General features: G+C 35.2%; 2 protein-coding genes across 2 annotated transcripts; both read right to left on the bottom strand.

Moving 5' to 3' along the window:
• Positions 1-3,612: 3,612 nt before the first annotated feature.
• On the bottom strand, positions 3,613-20,143 carry LOC139845295 (ferredoxin-dependent glutamate synthase 1, chloroplastic/mitochondrial-like). The gene is made up of 33 exons (XM_071835554.1): positions 19,787-20,143; positions 18,556-18,868; positions 17,693-18,135; positions 16,681-16,812; positions 16,497-16,595; positions 15,954-16,024; positions 15,724-15,820; positions 15,550-15,642; positions 15,293-15,438; positions 15,034-15,193; positions 14,582-14,692; positions 14,215-14,430; positions 13,684-13,841; positions 13,337-13,466; positions 13,138-13,196; positions 12,940-13,045; positions 12,493-12,589; positions 12,277-12,392; positions 11,976-12,173; positions 11,762-11,872; positions 11,008-11,247; positions 10,796-10,894; positions 10,219-10,314; positions 9,807-10,004; positions 9,195-9,269; positions 8,977-9,105; positions 8,782-8,880; positions 5,527-5,669; positions 5,322-5,415; positions 4,696-4,934; positions 4,519-4,597; positions 4,169-4,252; positions 3,613-4,087 (listed from the first exon to the last, which is right to left on the bottom strand). The coding sequence occupies exons 1-33, from the start codon at positions 20,072-20,074 to the stop codon at positions 3,926-3,928; spliced, it is 4,881 nt and encodes a 1,626-aa protein (XP_071691655.1). The 5' UTR covers positions 20,075-20,143; the 3' UTR covers positions 3,613-3,925.
• LOC139845296 (uncharacterized) lies at positions 5,948-7,504 on the bottom strand. Its single transcript, XM_071835555.1, has 2 exons — positions 6,296-7,504; positions 5,948-6,091 (listed from the first exon to the last, which is right to left on the bottom strand). Exons 1-2 carry the CDS (start codon positions 7,500-7,502, stop codon positions 5,979-5,981), a joined length of 1,320 nt encoding a protein of 439 aa, XP_071691656.1. The 5' UTR covers positions 7,503-7,504; the 3' UTR covers positions 5,948-5,978.
• Positions 20,144-21,903: the final 1,760 nt, after the last annotated feature.

The following is a 21,903-nucleotide window of genomic DNA, read 5'->3' on the forward strand; positions in this document are numbered from 1 at the left end:
AATAGTGCCATCATCCAAATACCACGCCTGAAGACAAATCTCAAAATTATCTCTGATTTTAGAAACCAAGGGTTGTAAGACCAAAGCAAAAAACAGCGGACCAAGGGGATCACCCTGTTGCACCCCCTGAGAAGACCATAAGGTGTGGTTCCCATAATACAATCTTGCTGGATTAGAGTAGCAAAATTCAACCCACTGAGAAATGCTCGGACAAAGGCGGCGAACTTCACGTAACATGAACGTACGATCAACAAGATTGAATGCATTTTGAAAATCAACTAATAACATAGAGAGGCCAACATCAGAGCCACGATCCTCAATCAACCGATTCACAGCATGAAGAATAGCCTCACCACCTGAAGAAACACCAACACCAAATTGAAGACCATCGAAGTAACTTCCCAAAGACTGGCCAACCATAGCAGCGCCAACCTTCGAAACAAGACGTCGCCAAACAGTACCCACAGCTATAGGACGAATACCACCGCCGGGCTTGACAAGCGGTGTGAGGGGAGCACTAGCTATATACTCTCCTAATTCCATAGGGCACCTTCCAGCAAGAAAGAGATTAACGACCCCGGTAATAGAGCCAACCAACTCATCCGAGACTGCCACAGCAGCACCACTCAAGCAATCCATAAGGTGTTGTGCACGTAAACCATCCCTACCACATGATGTGCCCCGAGGAAAACTTTTAATCTGGCTCAAAACAACAGCAGAAGTCGTAACGAGGTGTAGGTGATCAACCGGCATATCAGGCAAGGATGGAGCTATAGAAGAAGGATGCTTAGACAGCAAGTCCGCCAGCGTGGCGTCATTATAAGGAGCAACGCCTGATGAAGAAAGAACACGAGCTGCAGCGGTGTAATGGCCATCACAAATCTTCCTACGACACTGCTTAATATTACGCTCTTCCAAATCAAGGACCTCATCATCAACCACTGACAATATAGGAGAATCCTCTGCCAAATACTCCCTCACAAGCTGTAAACTTCCACCCGCTGTCCCCCAAGAGCGAATAGCACGGGAAATATTCTCTTCCTGATGCCGACGCTTTATCGAAGACCTAGACTCACGACAACTCCGTGGCCGAAAGGTTTTAAGGGTACAAAGGGGTAACACCAACAAAGAGACCCAACTAGAAATGTCATCAGGCTTAGAGACCACCTTATCAAGAGCGCCTTTCAAAACCCGAGAAAAACCCCAAACGACACTTGGGAGGGATAGACTTAACCGTGCGAAACCCCTTAGAGAACAAACGATCAAGGAGAGCCACATCAAAACCATCGTTATGATCACGCACCGAACCATCCTCAATACAAATTCGAGCAGGAGAAGAGGGGGCTAGTGGCTTGGTAAAATTATGAAGTACAAAACGAACAACACCATTTCCCTCATCGGGGGGAGGCACATCTGGGCCCCTACCATGACGGCACTTAGCACGTACCGTGTGTGTTTTGTAGCAAACACCACATAACCAAATCCCCATACGCCTAAAGGTAACATCAGCCTCAGTATAAACACCCAAATTAGAAGTAAGAGAATGTCGAGTGATATCCCGCGCATCGATACCACAATGACGATCACTAAGATGCTTGATAAGAGAACTTCTAACAAGTCCATTTCCACTCCCATTTTGACAGCCACTAAGACCCACAAAGGGACAATGAAACTTCACAGCGGCATGTGACATAGCTACACACAAACTTTAGTTGTAGTGCATAGCTAAAAAGACAGATGCAAAAACCTCATACACCGTAATATAATTAAAACCATGAAGCCAAGATAAAACTCATTGAGGACTTTTAACAAACACCTTGTGGGCATCCCAAAAATATTATTATTATCTCTGCTCTGCACAGCTCTCATCCACACAAAACAAATTTTTATCACTTCAGATACTGACCACATCGTGTAAGCAGAACAAACCAACAATCATGTTGAGACAGTGGATATTTGTAGGTGAAAAGGGTTCAGAAGTATGTGGAAACTCGATGTGTTGAAAATAAAAAACTCAATGTCAAGTTATTATTATTATTATTATTATTATTATTATTATTATTATTATTATTATTATTATTTGCCAAAATTATTCTAATTATTCCAAGATGCCAATTTGTCTTCACCTAATCATCCGAAAACATAATTTTTTGTCTATATTCTATTTGTTTTTAATTATGTTTCATAGTAGGTTAACATATGCAACACGTATTCTATACAACATCGCGTAGTTTAAGTTATATCTATTTGTAGTTTTAAATTCGCGGTCACATTACAAAGGGTCCCTCAACTTCGCCTATATTTCCAGGTCTCTCAAGTTTACACTTTTTAAGGGGTAAAAAGTATAAATATATAATTCAATTAAAATATAAGAAACTAATTCCACCCGAATTTATAACGGGCCCTATTTTCTCGCTGGGTGCGAGTTAAATTTTTCAGAGACCACCGTTCAACTCGGAAAAATCTTACGAACCAAACGGGACTAACCATACACGAAACTGACACTTCTCAAAAAAAAAAAAAAACGCTAAACACAATGACAAACAACGACAACCCGTCTTCCCGCTCGGCACGAGTTAAATTTTTTCGACGGCAGCGTCAGACTCGAAATAATTTTATGAACAAAACGATACTAACTACGTTCGAAACAGACACTTTTTAAAAAAAAAACTAAACACATCGACAACCCGTATCTTCTTGCTCGCCGCGAGTTAAATTTTTTCGCCAGCACCATTAGGCTCGAAATAATTTTATCAACAAAACGAAACTAACTACGTTCGAACCAACAGATTTTAAAAAACACTAAAGACGACGACACCAACGACGCATAACAGATGGCCCGTTTTCCCTTCTGTAAATAAAATTGCGTTAAATATGAATACGCCGACCGAAAACCCCCGCCGCATCTCGCGGGTCGGTCCGGACTAGTTAAGAACTAAAAAGGAACAATGCCAAAATAATCATACTAGACTTCAAGTAGAACTTATTGGAATACTATCATCTTCCTCTTTTAGAGACTTTGTGACTTCTATATCTTGTTAACTTCTAGATTGTTATATTATATAATAAAATAAATAAATAAAATAGAGTAGAATACAAACTCAATTTAAACCAAAACCAACCCATCATAAAAGAATATTAAGGGCAAAAAACATGAAATTTTAAGGGGTTTGTGTGGAAATATAAAAGAAGTGTGTGACTATGTGTTGTGGCTTAACCACATACGCACATACAAGCAGGGCCGGATATTGAGGAGTACAACCCGTGCGGCCGCACAGGGCCCAACATCTATAAAGGCCCCTAAAAAATATCCTAACATTACATATATAGGCTCATTTTTACATATTTTGATCTATTTGTTGATTAAAAAATAGAAAAATTGAAAAATAAGATACATAATCAATGTCGAATACTTCGTAATCCAATATTATGCTCCAATACTCCACGTTCATGCTTCAATACTTAGATGTCGAAGCTTAGTATTAGGTTATATAAGAAAAAAATTTGTATACAAAAGGCCCACTTTTATTTTTCGAACATGACCCATAAAATTAACGGAACGGCCCAACATACAAGTAATAAAAGGATAATACGTAGTAGTAGTTTCTATACTTGCACTAAAGTTCATTTATTAAGATATTGTACCCTGAAAATTTACACTTCATGCACCATCTCTGTAATCTATACATCTTCACACTTTCAAAAAGGGTAAATTTCAAACCAAAAGAACCCAACCCAACGAAATCAGACCTCCAAGAATATTTTTTCCCACTATAATCTTTTTTCATAACGCGAAGCTCGTATCATCTAAGCCATTGATCATCACTCGAAGAATCAAAACGCCGATGAGTAGAAAAAAAAAATTCCTTTTTGTCTAATGTTGGTATCTTAACCATGGCTTCAATGAAGTGTCGAATTTGGCTTTTTATGCAGATTGCACCGTCACCTGATCGGTTGTTGATTGCTCGTACTCAGCACAAGCTTCGGGTGTGTCTTCTTCACTAGGTGGGACCAGTTGCCAAAAGAGTGGCAAATACTTGTCCCATTCGTTCAAAATAGTCGCTCCTTTAGTGCTTCCGGTTTTTTCCTACATACAAATAGTTTATAAAAACACATTTCGAAACTGATTTTGTAATTAAGTAGTCGATCGATGCATTTTTGTACTTACAACGTGTGCTTCGATAAGGTTCTTTAGCTGCATCTGCCCAACGGGTGCAACCACTCTCTGTATCTTCACAATCTCTTTATTTATCTATCATGTTTACGAAAACGAATAAGTTAATTGTGGGATTTTTTAACGACAACTCTTAAGTTGTCGTTAAGGTGCATAAAAAACTTGTACATAGTGGTTACATTTGACTTTAAAGTGACGGTTATTGAATTTTACAACCTTTTTAATGCACATCAACGACAATCTTAAGGGCTGGCGGGTGTCGTTTGTAAAATCCTTTATTGTTTATAAACTAAATACCGAAGGTAAAATGTCGATTTGTTTAGAACAGTACGTATAATACAAACCTTGGGAATTAAAGTATCATCGTCATCAAGAATATATGCCAAACCACCGGTCATACCAGCTGCCACGTTCCGACCAACCCTAATGAAAAAAGATAAATAAAAAAATAAAAAAAATCAAAAACGGGCCCTAGCAAACGTACTTAAAGAAGAATAATTATGTATTAGTGAGAAACTTACTTTCCAAGAACGATAACGCAGCCACCTGTCATGTACTCGCAACAATGATCTCCGGTACCTTCCACTACTGCTTGAGCAAGAGAGTTTCGAACGGCGAAACGTTCTCCGGTTTTGCCTCTAACGAATAGTTGACCGCCCGTTGCACCATATAAACACGTGTTCCCAACAATTGCTGCTTCCTCGGGGATAAACCCGACTTTTTCAACGGGTTTTACAACTAATTCACCGCCAGCCATACCCTAAAACACAACCAACAACATAAGAATCCATTAAAGAATACTAGATGTGGCAATTTCAACCCATTCTATAACTAAAAGGTCAATTTGGGTACCCTAAATTGATCAACATGTAGAATTAGAAAATTTGGCTAAAAGGAAAAGTTTCAAAGTCACCGAAAGTATACTTTTGATGAATAAAACCTTCTAATCCTTCTACTTAAATATCATATCAAAAAACATCACTTTTATAATCATACTAAAATACTTTTGGATTGAAAGCTTATGAATTAACTTGACTATACTCTAAAAGACAACCAACAACATAAGAATCCATAGAACATTAAGGAATACTAGAGATGACTATTTTAACCCATTTTATAACTAAAAGGTCAATATGGGTAACCAGACCTTTCCAACATAATCATTCGCTTCTCCGATTAGTGTTACGTTCATTCCCGGAGTAAGGAAACATCCGAATGATTGTCCAGCACTCCCTTCAAATCTAGAGACAACATAAAAACAAAAATATTTTTAGCTTACATTGCATATCATAGTATAGAAGTTATTAATTAGTGTTAAATAAGAATACTTTCAACTAGAAACAGCATCTTACGTTATGTTTAACTGCCCAGCAAAACCAGTATCTCCATACTTCTTTGCAACAGCACCTGCTATACGTCCACAGACAGCACGATCGACATTGTATATCTTAAATGTTTTATTCACTACCTTTTCATTTTCAATAGCATCTGATATCTGTAAACAAAAGAAAACATCCTTAATAAAGAAACAACTAAAAAACACTAAACAAACTTGGTATGTTGTGTAGCACGTGTAAAAAGGGTGAGTTGTGAAACAGCTCACGACGCTCGGGTTAGGTTGAACTTAAAAGATAAACATTTTTTTGAAAAGCAAGCTAATTTTATTGATAAGGAAATGATACAGAGAGGATTACAATACGAGTAACACTAATTTGAGTGAAACTCGAGGACCTATACTAAACATAAAGTAAGAAACTAACAAGATGAATACCCTAATTTCGGAGCATTATTATCAAACTTAACATCAATCGCCAATAACCATGCCATCTTTATCAAAGTTACCAAATCCAGCAGCAATCCATTGAGTCCTAAAATACTTGAACTCGTGTGGTTGCCATTGATCGATTACTTCTTTTCCTGGAGGATTATGTTTATCCAAATAACTTTTTAGTTTCTTTTTTTCTGAATTCCGTAAGTTCCATCTATCATCAAATTTATCATTTATAGATTCTTCAATTATAATCTCATCAGTATTACCATCAGTATTACCCTCATCATCTACTAATACATAAAAAGGATTGTTTGTTTCAATTCTATCTTTAGAATATGTCTTATTATTACCTTCACCATCAATGCCCTTCCCTTTATCTCCTTTCCTCAAAACATTATGATTTTGACTTTTCTGGGACTCCACATTCCAATCTGTTTCCTCCACATCAATATTGTCTTTAATACCATAATTATTCTTAACTGCATTTTGCTTGATACCTTTTGCTTCGGTTGACTGCCTTTGACTTTTATTATTATCAAAATTCAACTTCTGAAAAACCCTTCCTTTCTTACCAACAACTTTAAAGCCGTCCTCAACACACTGGTTATTTAAATCAACTGTTTCACCATCATTGTTGATTTTCAAAGCGTCTTTTAACACTTGTGCCGATACTTCATCTTCTGTTTTAGGCCTAATTTTACAAGTATTAAAAGAGTGGCCAAACACTTTGCAATGAGTGCATGAAGGCGGTTTCCATTGATAGGTCACCTCAAGTTTACCCACTTTGGCTGGAAAAGAACCAATCACAGGATAGGAAAATTCGACAAAGCTAGGAAGGTCATCATTTGCATTGACTTCAGTCAAAACTCTAGCAAACCCTAGTCTTCCACTTTTACTCAAACATCTCTCTGAAGTAACTTTGTCCATCAACATAGGCCTACCAATACCACTAACAAGTTTACCTATACTTCTGCCACTCCATAGTTCAATTGGAATATTGTGAATACAAATCCAAATTGGGACTTTTTCAGGTTCAATTTTTTCAAGCCAAACCCCAGGTTCCCACTGATTCACAAAAAAAGGAACATTATTAACTAACCATGGACCACTCTCAAGCACCTCCTTCATACCCTTTTCACTTTTAAATTTGCATAAATAAAATCCTGCAGCTGTTTTGACGATTTCTTTAAGGTCATACCTCCACCACATTCTCCTTAGATGGGCATTAACAACCCTATAATCCATAGAAGTTCCAATAAAATACCCATATAATTGAAGAGAAAATGCACTACCGCCCTTCTTAACCTCCTCAGCGGAGAAAACAACTCTCTTTTGACCATTAGACATTAAAACAGGTGGAATGAATTCCATTTTTATTTCCTCTTCATCTTTGTTTTGTTTTAAGAAGTCAGCAAAAGTGACGTTTGGATTTACCCATGCTCTTGGGGTTTTATTATCTGTATTGCCTTGCCCATCACTAGTCTCAACTCCCTCCTTTGTTACAGATTTAATCCCAGGAACAACATTATCATTATCACCACTATTATTATCCTGCATATTCATTAATGTTACATTGCCACCCAATGTAAATTGGGAGAAATCATCAGGAACAATAATTGACTCTCTAAAACCATCATTCTTAAATAACTTAACAGCATTCTCAGCAGCAGCCACTAGGTTTACATCAACCTCATTATAACTACCATCTGTTGAACTCTTAAAGAATACAACAGGACTAGCAGAAACAGTCGCCTTAGCAACAGCAATTGTTTCACCAATAGATTTAGCAATAATATCATCATTATTAACTACAATATCATCAATAGAATGATCAGTTATAGCAGAATTCTTACCATACCCACCTTTCTTCCTGTTACCCTTGCGTTTTTTAATTACTTCAGGGAGTATTTTTTCATTAACAGGAATAGAAGAATCAACAGCATAAGGAACAAATTGAGCACTCTTCTTTTCTTTAGAAGGACCATCCCCAACATCAATCAGCTGGTTCACTTTACCCTTCCTCTTTCTAGTACTATAGGTTTTCAGAACCATCCCCTCCGAATCATGATTATCATTTGAGCCACCAGTAGTAATTAAGTATGATCTCTGCTTGGTTGGGTCCTGCATAGATCCATCACTTGTTACTTTAGTCCCAACAGCAGCCAATTTACCAGTCACACCTTCATCCTCCTTGCCAGAAGATTCTGATGACGCGTGTATGCTCATCTGATCATCCATATGACACGAAGAATTACCGTCTTCATGTGCAACCGTATCCAATCTAGGCGATTGATTAGATCCAGTAGATTGATCGAAGGATCTTCCTTCATGTTCATCATCTAACCCTATTTGCCTATTCCTCAAAACCCAAGGAAAAGTTTGCACCTTCTTTTTCTTCTTCCCTCCTGACGTTTTCCCCATCTTGAATTGTTGAATTGTTACTCAATTTAGGGTTACCAAAAACCCCCAAATCTCTAAAAAGATGTAAAATATGGAGAATCAAGGCTTCTAGTAGCACTAGCAAGTAGTAACTAGGTTGATTACACCGTTAGATTCAACTTGGTATGAAAGTAAGGATCGGAATTGATAGGTGGTATCAGATAAATTACGTAAAATTGAAGCAAAATTGTGAAATTGAAAGCGTGAAATAGAACTTAAAAGATAAACATGATTAGAAATCTTTAGTATTAGTATCAAAGAGTTTCTTAATAAACCGATTAAGAAGGTTATAAGGATTCGAACACACATTTTGCTTGGAACCCATTAAGCTTATTTACTCTTTTTAAAAATAATCCAAATCGACTCCTTTTTTAGACCAAAAGTTGTAACTGATTACCTGTGGGTCAGCAAGAATAATGTCATCGAGAACGGGCCCGTTACTATGGACCTCCTGCTTCCTGATCGTACTGCTACTCCATTTTGGAAGCCCAACATTCTAAAAATAATTAATTAATTAATATTATTAGCAATTTGAACGAGGAAAATATATAATCTTAAGAACATAAAAAAGAAAAATCCTTAGAACACATACAGAAAGAACGTAGCTAAGATCAAGATGTTGCGTTTTCACTAATGAGATATCTCGAGGTCTTAAAAGCTCCGTGTGTCCAATGATGTCATCAAGTTTTTCATACCCGAGTTGTGCTAATGTGCTCCTAACCTGTACATACAATTATTCTTACTTAGCATAAAAATACAATTTAAATAACTTTTTAATAAGATAACGAGCCAATATAATGAAGAGATTACCTCTTCAGCAACATATAAAAAGTAATTCACTAGATCAGCGGGTACACCGGGAAATCGAGCACGTAATTCTTCTCTCTGAAAAAATAAGTATGATTAAAGAAGGTATTTTATAAGTATGATCTTTAATGCTACTTGAAGCATTGAACATTTGTAGTAGAGGTTTCAATCTTGACCCGTTCAGAAGAAACAACTTGATTCAGGTAATACTATGTTTGTAACGGGTCAACGTGTATCCGATTAAAAGTTGACTTTTTGACCGGGGGTTGACCTTCTGGTCAAAGTCAAAGTTTCGAGTGATTTTTGGTAGAAGAGTGATTTAATTTTGGAGAGAAAATTTCAGGAAATTAGCTAGAATGTAAGCTGTGTAAACGGGTCAAATGGGTTGAAAGTCAACCGAAGTGTTAAAAACTTCTATTGAATTTTCTAAATCCCTTTATAAGTGAAACTCAATTATTAGTCAAATCAATGTTGTCTTTAAAAAAATAATAATTTTTAGAAAAACTCACGAAAAGATAATAAAGTTTTGCAGGCCAGATCGAGCATACCCATTTTGACCCTTTACCCAAACTGCCCAACCCGGCCATTTTGCAGACTTCAATTTGTAATCACTACCTGACTAGCAACACCAACTGGACAGTTATTAGTGTGGCAAATACGAGCCATGACACATCCAGTAGCAATCATTGCAATCGAACCGAATCCATATTCATCGGCGCCCATCGCAGCAGCCATAAGAACGTCGAATCCACTCTTGAAACCACCATCAACTCTAAGTACAACTCGTTCTCTAAGACCATTTGAAATGAGAGTCTGCAAAGAATAATTGATAGAACCAAAGCTAAGCGATAAAACAAAGAATAATCAAATACTAAATGAGTCTGCAAAAAGAATAATCAACGTTTTAGAGGATTTCATCTATTTGATAAATCTCTCTATTGTTATACTAGTTATTGTTTTTTTAAGCCAAACAAAAAAGATATAATTAATAATTTCTGGAAAGTATATAATATTATATAATCAAAACCTGGTGCGATTCAGTAAGTCCGAGTTCCCAAGGGCCACCAGCATGCTTAATTGAACTAATCGGACTGGCTCCGGTCCCACCATCATGCCCAGATATCTACAAAACAGAAATGAATGTCAACAAGGTTGAAAAAATACGACTCATAGAATATTCGTTCGGGACTTTTTAGGGAGTACTTGCCAACTTGGGGAGTACCCGGATGTTGACCAAGTTTGACTTTGACCGATTTTCCGAGTAATCCCGAGTTTTGACCTAGTTATGACCGATTTTCAAAGTAATCCCAAGTTTTGGCCGGAGTTTGACCAAGTTTGAGCGAGTACTCCCCGAGTTGATTGTCAACTACAATTACTCCAGTGTGTCTAATTTACATTTATTATGTTATTCATTTAGTCATAAGGCGCCTGAAGTGTTTTTATAAATGCATAAAGCATCCTAAATCATCATTTTATTCAAAAAAGCATACTTTTAATAAAAAAATACCGGCCATTTTTAATACACTTATAACTGTTACAAAAGAGGGGAAAAAACACTTACGTCCCGCAAACATCAGTTTCGTGAATGGATACAAGTGAAGTACCTGAATGATGTCAGCATTACCCTTTGCAACTCCCGAAGCCACTGTACCGATTCCCGCTTCCGCCACAAGTTTAACAGAAACCTTGGCCTTGGGATTGATCTGCTCATCACACACACACACACACACACACACACAAAAACTTGTTTTTATCTTTTCTGAAGGGTTTATATATCAGTGTAAATAAAGTTTCGTAATGTATTCATATGTTTTACCTGATGAAGATCAAAAATCAATTGAGCAAGATCTTCAATAGAATAAATGTCATGATGTGGCGGTGGAGATATAAGCGGGACGCCCGGTTTCGAATTTCTCAATCTTGCAATATATGCACTCACTTTCTTCCCTGGCAATTGACCACCTTCACCCGGTTTTGCACCTTGCGCAATCTTAATTTCTATTTGGTCAGCATTGACCAAAAACGTTGGAGTCACACCAAAACGCCCAGATGCAACCTGCAAAATACGGATATTGGATGAAAATGTTAACAAATCAGAATCTAGGAATGTGTAAACTTTAGGTCGTGTTTAGTTTCAACGCCCGTTTTCAAATGACACTGGTGATATAAAATTTGGAGGGAGTAAATGCAACTCGGGGATTAATCGAGGATTAATCAGATTGGACGTTTTATACATTTAAATAACAAATTTCAAAAATATATGTGTAAATATAGAAAAACCATAAACATAAACTTTAACATAAATGTCTAAAAACATAAAGATAATCGTTCATTTGTTCAAAAACTCTAGAATTCTAGTTAAGTTCATATTAAAATGTTGACCAAATTTGACTTTGGCCAACAAATCCAGTTTTGACGTATTAACCGACGTTGACAGATTAATTAAACGCATTTTAGAAGGTCGTATCGGTCTGTTCTTGAAAAGAAGTAATCGGGTTTTTTTTACAACAATGTGTAAAACAATAAGAATCGTATAATCAAGTTGAAATGAGACTCAATTAACATCTTACCTGCTTGATTGCACTTGTCGCGGTATCACCATTTTGAAGACCTTTAAGATGTGGCAATGTGGGAGAGTATCCATCAACGACGTCAGAGAGTGGGGTCCACCGAATTGGGTCCTTGATTAAGTTACCAATTATTATAAAATCAAAACATTATAAAAAAATCCATTACTTATAACTATTTTATTTGAGTATGTACAAAGGTATAGAGATTAATTACCTCGCCACCTTCACCAGAATTAGATTTTCCACCTATCCTATTCATCGCAATTGCAATTGCTTCGTGCGTTTCTCTTGAAATTGCACCTAGTGACATACCTCCTGTACAGAAACGCTCAACGATAGACGTAGCAGATTCCACCTTTCCTACTGGTATTGGGGCCCGATCACTCTTAAATTCAAAAAGATCTCGAAGAACCTGTGGTCAATTAAAAACAAAATCAGAATGATCTAAAACTTTTCATATATTTAAATTCAAAATTAATATTTTGAAGAAATGAAGATATCAGCATGTTACTTACATTGACTGGTCGGTTAGCCAAATGCTGTTGATAAATTAAGTATGCAGACTCACGCTTTTCACGAACAGCTTTATGGAGCAGTTTTGACATCTCAGGGTTGTTACCATGATATTCGCCTTTTAATCAAACACAAGAAATACAGTCCAAGATTTAAGTACACATTTTTCAAAAAATATAAATAAATAAAATAATGTATCAACTTGTGTAAGAAAGTACCTCCCGCTCTCATTTGTATGAATCCAAAATTTTCAAGTCTTTTAGCTGTATCCTCAGAAAACGCCTTTACCCAAAATGACAATGTCTCCCTTGCAAGCTGCAAAAAGGAAGAACTTAAGTATTATAGTTATCAAATATCATCGTACAAATATAAATGGTCAATCAAATAATTAAATAATGATACAAATTTTATAATGAATTGAAATTAGAGGTGGCAGTCTCAACTCAATTAGGCTCTATCTCTAACGGGTCAAAATGGGTATAAAACAGTCAGAATCTTACTTTTATTACATAAAACTTTCTAAATCATTTCATTCAAACAGTTACATTAGGAATAAAATTATACACTTTTTGTAATTAGTATTATTATTCTAATTACTTATACTGAAACGTTTTATCCCGACATTATTAGAGTATAAAGTTCCTTATTTAAGTGTTATAATATACCTCATCCAAAGTCAAACCACCGATCTTTGATACACTCCCAGTAAATGCGAAATCAACCACCTCAGTTCCCAGTCCGTAAATCTCAAATATTTGTGCACCACAATAGCTATATCCAATGGCGCAACACAATGCAAAATTAATTACACAAAAATGATTATATTAGTGTAGCAATAAGATAGCAGGAAAAAGAAATAATACCTAGACAACAAAGATATTCCCATTTTTGACAAAATTTTCATCAGACCTGCATTAACCGCCTGAATATCATAGAATAAGAAGTTACCATATGATGATAAAATATGAATGAGTGCCATGGAAAGTTAAAAGTGGAATTTAAAGGAAAACAATTTATTATACGTCAATGAGCATTTGACTAGTGTTTTTATTAGATGCAGACCTTTTTGAAGTTGTTTTGACCCTTTTCGATTGTAACCATTTGCATTTTCCCGTTTCGCATAAGGGTCTCGGTTTTTTTGCTTAACCTCCATCGTCGACATGTCTCCAATGCCAAGTAAGGACATACAGCACTACAAATAGTAATTTAATAATAAATATCAAAACTATTATTATAGATCCAAGTACTTTAGTAAAAAAAGTTTACGAGGTTGTAAAAATTTGAGTATACTCTGTGTGACAAATGAATTGTTAGAACATTTGTTTTTACATATTTACTATGACCCGTTATCAAACAGAATATAACCCAAATTGACCTTTTCACATAAATGGTTGAAGAAGAATGAATACCTTGCACCATATCCAATCAAACAAGCAAAGTGATGCGTACTGAAACATTGAGCCGTATCGGCCACAATAGAAGCCGACATTCGCAACCCATTTTGTATCAAATGCTGGTGGACCGCACCTACAGCAAGAAGTATCGGGACTGCAGGCCGAGTGGCTTCCTGTCAAAATTATATGAATCACGTACTAGAGGTGGATATTTGGACCCATTTAAAAAAGAACGGGTCGATTTGGGCTACATTTCATCTCATATGGTCTACATCATCTTAAAACATTTTAAAAACGTGGATTACTATCAGCAATCATGTTAACACATCAGTCACATCAATTTATGTATAAATAAGTAACAAACTAACAATATGGATAAAAAGTGTCTACAGGTCAATTCAATCAACCCATACTAAAAATTACCCTTCTGGGCTTTAAGTCGGTTTCATACGTTACCTACCTAAACCAACAGTCTTGCCAACTCTAATAACAGACACACACACACACACACACACAAAAACGCGCACACACACACACAGTACTTACTAGTTCATCTGCTCTGTCAGAAAGAACAAGTAACTGACAACCGTTTCTAACAGCTTCGTCAGCCGCTTCGCAGATTTTATCCAATGTCTTCTTTAAAGAACCATCAAGCCCCTTTCGTATGTCGAAAAACGTTGGTATAGTTTGGGCTTTTAACAATGGATCTTTAAATAACGATTCCAGCTCCCTTTCATTAAGCACGGGGCTCGACAAAGTCACCTAACCATAGATACACACCATATACATACAACTTTCAGAAAAGTAATATCAAATTATAAATAATAATTATAATAATTATAATTATAATTATAATTATAATTATAATTATAATAATAAAAGATATTAGTCATGTCCTGAATCGATAATTTACCTGAGAAGCATTATCAGGTCCAACTTCCAATATGTTCCCACGCTTACCAAGATTGACTTCAAGTGACATCACTAATCCTTCTCTGAGTGGATCAATTGCAGGATTCGTGACCTGCAAACGATTATAATATCAGAACTTTATTAAAATGCTCATATTTTCTTAATAAACATGCATACTAATTAGGTCAGGTATATTGAATCTATTAACAATTTTATAGCATTTAAGACACAATGTATGTGCTCTAAACTTATGATATTCGAGTATTTGAGTCGTGGGTGCATAGAAACTGTTCGATGAAATGCCTGTTAGCAGTGAATATTCTATGTGCAATGAAAATGTTTTGACATTATTATGATATTCAAGTATTTGACTAGTGGGTGCACATAAACTGTTCGATGAAATGCCTGTTAATTTTGATAAATTACCGAACCAAAAAGATAAGTGGTAAAAACCTGAGCAAATCGTTGCTTGAAATAATCATAAAGCATATGTGATCTTTGAGATAATACGGCCAACGGAATATCATCTCCCATGCAAAACGTAGGTTCTTTTCCTTCTGAAGCCATGGTCTCAATAACCATTTGAACATCCTCACTCGAGTAACCAAACGCCCTATACATATCAAAATCAAGGCAATAATTAAGGCATCTATATTTAAGGCACTTTTATATTTATATTTATAATTATGTATAAAATAAAAGTAAGTATTACTGTTGGTGACGTAATATCGTTTCGTTCTCCATTGTTGGCGCCGAGAGGAAATTTGCAGACTCCAATTTCCGCATGTTGTCAGCTAACCATTTCCCGTACGGACTCGATAAAGCAACTCTTTTTTTAACCTCTGTATTCTCATAAACCTGTTTCAGTATCATTAAAAAAAAAAACTCACTTGATATATTATTTGAAGTTACATATGTAAGAGCTACAACATGTGAAAAATAATGAATATACAAATACAAATTACAAACCTGACCACCGATTAGATCAACGGTTATCATCATGCCTGGACCTAACCGACCTTTCATTGTAACTTTTGAATCGTCAATAGGTACAACTCCCACCTACATTGAGAAAACGTATAAATGCCAAACACATAGTCGGGAAAAAAATATTTAATGTTTAAGATACAAACGAAACGCTACCTCTGATGCAACGTAAACAACGTTGTCTACAGTACGCCAATATCTAGCTGGCCGAAGTCCATTACGATCAAGACAAGCTCCAACTGTCTTCCCATCACTGTTTTCCAACACAAGTTTCATTTTAAGTTTCAAATCAACAATTATACATCAAGTTTATATACAATGTATCACTACGAAAGCGAGATAAACTAGAACAAAGAAGTAATCTATCATTTTAACCGAAATTATACCTGAATAGGAGTAAAGCTGGTCCATCCCAAGCTTCCATTTGACCCTTGTAATAGTTGTAGAAATCAATTACCTAATAAAAAAAAATAATAAAAAAAAAAAGTTAGTATCATCTACCAGAAAAGGCGTAACCGTCAGGTTAACGTGAATCAGGAACTGTTAACAGATATTATTGCATATAACCCATTGCAGTTATATCCAATAACAGGAACAACCTCATATGAACATATTGAACCATTGGGACTCCATATCATAAGATTTTTACACTGTTACTTTAGTTCAAATTTATATGTAAACTGTATTTCATCAATCAACTTTGTGCTATATTACAGGGAGTTTCAGTACTTTAGAGTTTAGACATAACATTGAATTTCAAAATTATATACGAACCTGTCATACTTAACAGCATTCTATACAATAACCTCCGTTTGAATATTCATAAACTATCTTGAAATATAATATATATCTATAAAACTTCTAAAAGAATGTGCTGTATTGAAATGTTCTTATAATGTAAAGTATAAAGAACATGTTCAATTACGTACCTCAGGATATTTGACTGACAAGGTCGGATGATTCTTGTATGCCTCAGGAACAAGAATCATCATAGCTTCCTCAGGCGATCGCCCACTCCGTATGAACAACTATTAATAACAAAAAAAGGCTTATAATAAGCATATGTATATGTATATAGAAAACAACGATAAACATACGTATGCTATGTCTTACTTCTGCTGCACTATCGAGATTCGCAGAGTCAGAACCCCTTGAGTTTCCAAAAGGCCGAATTTCATTTTCCCGTCCACGCCAAACGGGCGACTTTAACGATGTCTCTCGAGATTGCATCCAGTTTAAGTTTCCCTGCATTAAGTTTCAAAATCCCTTCAAAAAAATGCAGACCAATTGTAAATGGGTCGAAATTGCCACCCCCACATTAAAATGAGTATATTTGTATATGGCGAAACATGTTGATCGAGTCGATTGCCCAAGAACACTTTCCGTCCAATTTCTATAAATAATTTATTTTCAAACACAATTAAAATCACCCATTTATAAGTGAATGGGTCAAATTGCCACCCCCTGCGTTAAAAGGGCTATATTTGTATACGTAGAAACGTGTTGATCGGGTCAGATTGTCCAAGAACACTTTCCGTCCAATTTTTATAAATAATTTATTTTCAGACACAATTCAAATCACCCATTTATAAGTGAATGGGTCAAATTGCCACCCCCTGCGTTAAAAGGGCTATATTTGTATACGTAGAAACGTGTTGATTGGGTCAGATTGTCCAAGAACACTTTCCGTCCAATTTTTATAAATAATTTATTTTCAGACACAATTTAAATCACCCATTCATAAGTAAATGGGTCGAAAGTGCCACCCCCGCGTTAAAATGAGTATACTTGTACATGTCGAAACGTGTTGATTGGTCAGATTACCCCACAACACTTTCCGTCCAAATTTTATAAATAATTCATTAACAAACACAATAAAAATCACCCATTTCATAAGTAAATGGGTCGAAAGTGTCACCCCCGCGTTAAAACGAGTATATTTGTACATGTCAAAACGTGTTGATCTGGTCAGATTACCCCACAACACTTTCCGTCCAAATTTTATAAATAATTTATTCGCAAAAACGATAAAAATCACCCATTTTATAAGTAAATGGGTCAAAATTGCCACCCCCTGCATTGCCATATCAAAAAGTAACAAAATTTCAACACATTGTAACCTAACCTGTATGGTATTAATCTCTCCATTGTGACCCAAAAGCCTCATTGGTTGAGCAAGTGGCCACCTAGGACTCGTATTTGTACTGTACCTTCGATGGTAAATTGCAAACGGGGATTTATACGCAGCATCTTGAAGATCATAGTAAAATTTCCCGAGAACCTCTGATCGAAGCATGCCTTTATAAACGATTGTTCGGTTTGATAACGAACAAAAATAAAGTTCATTTCCCCATGCTTCTGAATTACTGGCTTTTTCAATAAGTTTTCGGCATATGTATAATTCTCTTTCAATATCATCAGTATCGTCTTCCTTCATGATTCTAACGAAAACTTGTTGTATGTTGGGCATCGTTTCTTTTGCATAGAAACCGACTATAGGCGTATTCACGGGAACCGACCTCCATGCAAGCACCTCGAGACCTTCTTGATTGAAAATATTAATAATAGCTACAACAAATTTATTAAGAATATGTCAGAAAAAATATATGTAAGAAAACGGTTAAGTATTATGTGAGAAGTATATCCAAACACATAATCACTTCCAAAACGCACATCCAAACATCCCTTAGTAATATGAGTGACGTATATGTTGACCGTGGGACCAGTCGGTGTGGGGCCACCAGAGAGTCGGTTTACCCTTTTTTAATATGAATGAAGTATATATTCTAATTCTTTTCTTTTATTAATATGTTTGTATTGATTGCTACAGTTAATTAGAATCATCTGACCTAAATTTCAGATAATAATATAATCACCAAGTTGAATAAAGTAGTACAGTAAAGTATATTTATAGTATATTTATATATAATTATTAAAAATCAGTTAAGACTACTTACTACACAATTATATGATGATTTAACAACTAACCTGATTTGGCTTGTTCCACAAGGGTTTCATCTTGTGGGAAAAAGACCATTCCAACACCAGTATGCAACTGATCAAATTTTGCAAGTCCTTGTTTTTCGGCCCAAGCGTTAAAAAACTCCCATGGAATCGAAGTCATTAACCCGGACCCGTCACCCGAATCGTTATCGGCACCGCACCCTCCTCGATGTTCCATACACCCAAGAGCCGTAAGTGCATCTTCAACGATTTGGTGTGAACCCTTGTTGTCCAAATTCGCAATAAACCCGACCCCACATTCACCTTTTTCTGCTAATATGTCTTCCAAATTTGCAACCTACATATAATATCAACTCTTATCATTAAAAAAACATCACTTAAAGCGCTGTTAAGTACTTTTAAACTGTAAAAACTGATGTCTTAAAAGACTACTAGAACATTATCATTGATAGGTTAGGCCTTACATTTTGGTGCTTATTCCCACACATGAATCTACAACTTCTAATTTCCAACATAAAGTAAAAAACTTTATAATAACCCATCAAAAATTTTTACTAATAAGAAAAAATTTTTCTATAAACCACAAATGATTATGATAATCTAGCATTCTCTCGTAACGCCTTTCACAACCTATCGTATAATGGTTTCAGCCAAAAGTTAACATTTGTACTGTGTCTTATAAGAATGTTTATAAGCTCTAATTAACTACAAATAACCCTAAATCAGTCACCTAATTATGCCTTCAACACCACAAGCATAACACAAATAAGCACAATTAAAGTACAGATATAATAGTATCATACAAGTATTATAGTTAGTAACAATCATTTAACAAACAACCTATCGTATAATGGTTTCAGCCAAAAGTTAACATTTGTACTGTGTCTTATAAGAATGTTTATAAGCTCTAATTAACTACAAATAACCCTAAATCAGTCACCTAATTATGCCTTCAACACCACAAGCATAACACAAATAAGCACAATTAAAGTACAGATATAATAGTATCATACAAGTATTATAGTTAGTAACAATCATTAAACCATGTTTGTTATCATAGTACAAGCCTACAAAGAACAAACACCATTTTTATGGAATATTAATTAGTCAACTCTCAGTTGTCAAAAAGCATAAGTAATAGATACTGTACATAGTATGTAGGCACATATTACATATAGTTGTAAGAACCCACTATACAGTTGTCCATCAAATTTAATATAACTCAAAAATAAAATTAAAATATTAAAAATAAAACCTTTGGTTTAGAATCAGAAGATTGCTGTTGTTGCTGTTGAGAAACAGAATGATCAAAATCAAGAACAGATTTGATTGATGAACAAGCCCAGTTCTGTTTCTTGTGAACACTTTTAAGAACACTATTATTATTAGGTCCACCCAATAATCTACGATTGATTCTTTTATTTACAGCAGTAGAACCCCTTAAACCCACAAAATCAAGAAACAAAAGGTCTCTTTTTGTTGCAAAAACAGAAGTGGGTTTTAAATAGTAGCCATTAACATGAGCTACAGATTGAAGAGACATAATATTATCAGCAACAATTGAGCACTAAACACATAAAGAATGAAACTTTATTTTGTGAGTGAAAATGGGTATGTGAAAAAAGAGAGAAAAATGAAAAAGAAAAAAGAATATTTATTAAAGATCGTGTGGAGAATGAGAGGATTTGAAGATAAAATGTTTGGGAAATTGGGAGCCACCCGAATGACTGACTCTCGTTTTACAATTTACAAAATACCAAAAAAAGAAGAAAGAAAAAACTTGTTAATTGATGATGTTGTTCTTGAGTGGTGATGATGATGTAAATGTTTTCATGGATGTGAATTGGATGCAAAGTGGAATGGACACGTGTATCATGACCATATGTTTACACCAAAGGGTATCAATTTATCGTGACTGATAGCCACCGATTAGGTTCAAATGAGAATTAAAAAGATAAAAATTAGACTTTCAAAAATTAACAAGTGAGGATGGCAAAAAAGCCCAAACCCGACATAATTGGGCCGGGTCTGGTCCGGGTCTACGGGTCTCGGGCCGGGTCTGGTCCGGGTATGTGATTGATTTTCAAAAAATATTCGGGTTCGGGTCTGGGTTTAAATAAAGACCCGTCTACCCGGCCTGTTTATCCGGCCCGTATACGAGTATAATAATAATAATAATAATAATAATAACAATAATAATTAAAAATGGGTAATAACAAAAATTAAATTAAAAAATATATTGTTTACAAGGTCAATATGAATTTATATATTTATTTATCATCTATCAACTTCACATTTTCATCTGCATTCAAATCAAGAATCTGATTTATGAAAATATTTAAAAAATTGATAGTGATAATAATTGAAAATAGGAAAATATACACATATAAATAAAGCATATAATTTACAGAGTTATAGATTGTATATATTTTTGGTAATGTATTTATTTGCTATAAAAAAAAGTAAACGGGTACCCGTTTACCCGCGGGTAAACCCGTTTACCCGCTAGTTAGTAAACTCGTTTACCCGTCGGGTATTTGGTCCGAATTTGAGACTAGTTTTCCTTATCGGGTCCGGGATTACTCAAACCCGGCTCAAACCCGGCCCGATGCCATCCAGTGACAAGAATTTATAAACTTAACTCAATGATACCATTTGAGTTAATCATCACAGCATAATTTCGAAAGGGAAGTGATATGTACACAACTCAAAATTGTTATGTACACAACCTTCATGTTTTACAGTGTCGTACTGTACAACACTGTAAAATATCATGATTGTGTACATAATAATTTCAGGTTGTGTACATATCATCACCCAATTCCAAATGGCCAATTTAACAGAATTGGAGTTGTTAATAGTGTGAATTAAATACAATTGATTCTGAAGTCATTCAAACCTTTAAGTAGGGTATAATATTAGATAGTGGAATATTTAAAGTGCTATTAATATGTGTCATAATAATAGTCCGTTGTGGGTTAAAGGGAGAATAACTTCCTAAAGTAGTGATACTAACATCTTAGAAATTAATAACTTCTACTACGAGCAGATGTATTATTTGTTTTTTTGTCAGGCAGATTTTATCATGTCTTATATTTTCGCGTGCGCAAACATTTTTATCGCAGACAATTTGTTTTTCTGAAAACATAAGATAAAATAATATCTTATTATGTCTGCAGCCTCGCAGACTTAAAAATATGTTTTTAAGTGATGCAGACATAATTAAGTCACTTTGCAGACATAAAAACAAACAGTTTCATTATTCAGTATAGACACCTTTAGACCACATCTTCTTTATAGACATGGTCTGCGAATCTTCAGACCAAAACATCTTAAAAAATAAACATGATAATGCTAAAAACGAACATATAT

Source organism: Rutidosis leptorrhynchoides, chromosome 4, assembly GCF_046630445.1.
Source record: "Rutidosis leptorrhynchoides isolate AG116_Rl617_1_P2 chromosome 4, CSIRO_AGI_Rlap_v1, whole genome shotgun sequence".
Taxonomy (NCBI): Eukaryota; Viridiplantae; Streptophyta; class Magnoliopsida; order Asterales; family Asteraceae; genus Rutidosis; species Rutidosis leptorrhynchoides.

Bases quoted from the DNA above. Each gene is read 5' to 3' on its own strand.
- LOC139845295 (XM_071835554.1), bottom strand. From the start codon at position 20,074: ATGTCTCTTCAATCTGTAGCTCATGTTAATGGCTACTATTTAAAACCC. The intron at 18,869-19,786 runs GTTTTATTTTTA...TATTATATGTAG, and splicing joins CTTCTGATTCTAAACCAAAG to GTTGCAAATTTGGAAGACAT. The intron at 11,248-11,761 runs GTAAGATGTTAA...CGTATTTTGCAG, and splicing joins CGACAAGTGCAATCAAGCAG to GTTGCATCTGGGCGTTTTGG.
- LOC139845296 (XM_071835555.1), bottom strand. From the start codon at position 7,502: ATGCAGGATAATAATAGTGGTGATAATGATAATGTTGTTCCTGGGATT. The intron at 6,092-6,295 runs GTAATAATAAGA...ATAATCCTCCAG, and splicing joins GAAGGGCATTGATGGTGAAG to GAAAAGAAGTAATCGATCAA.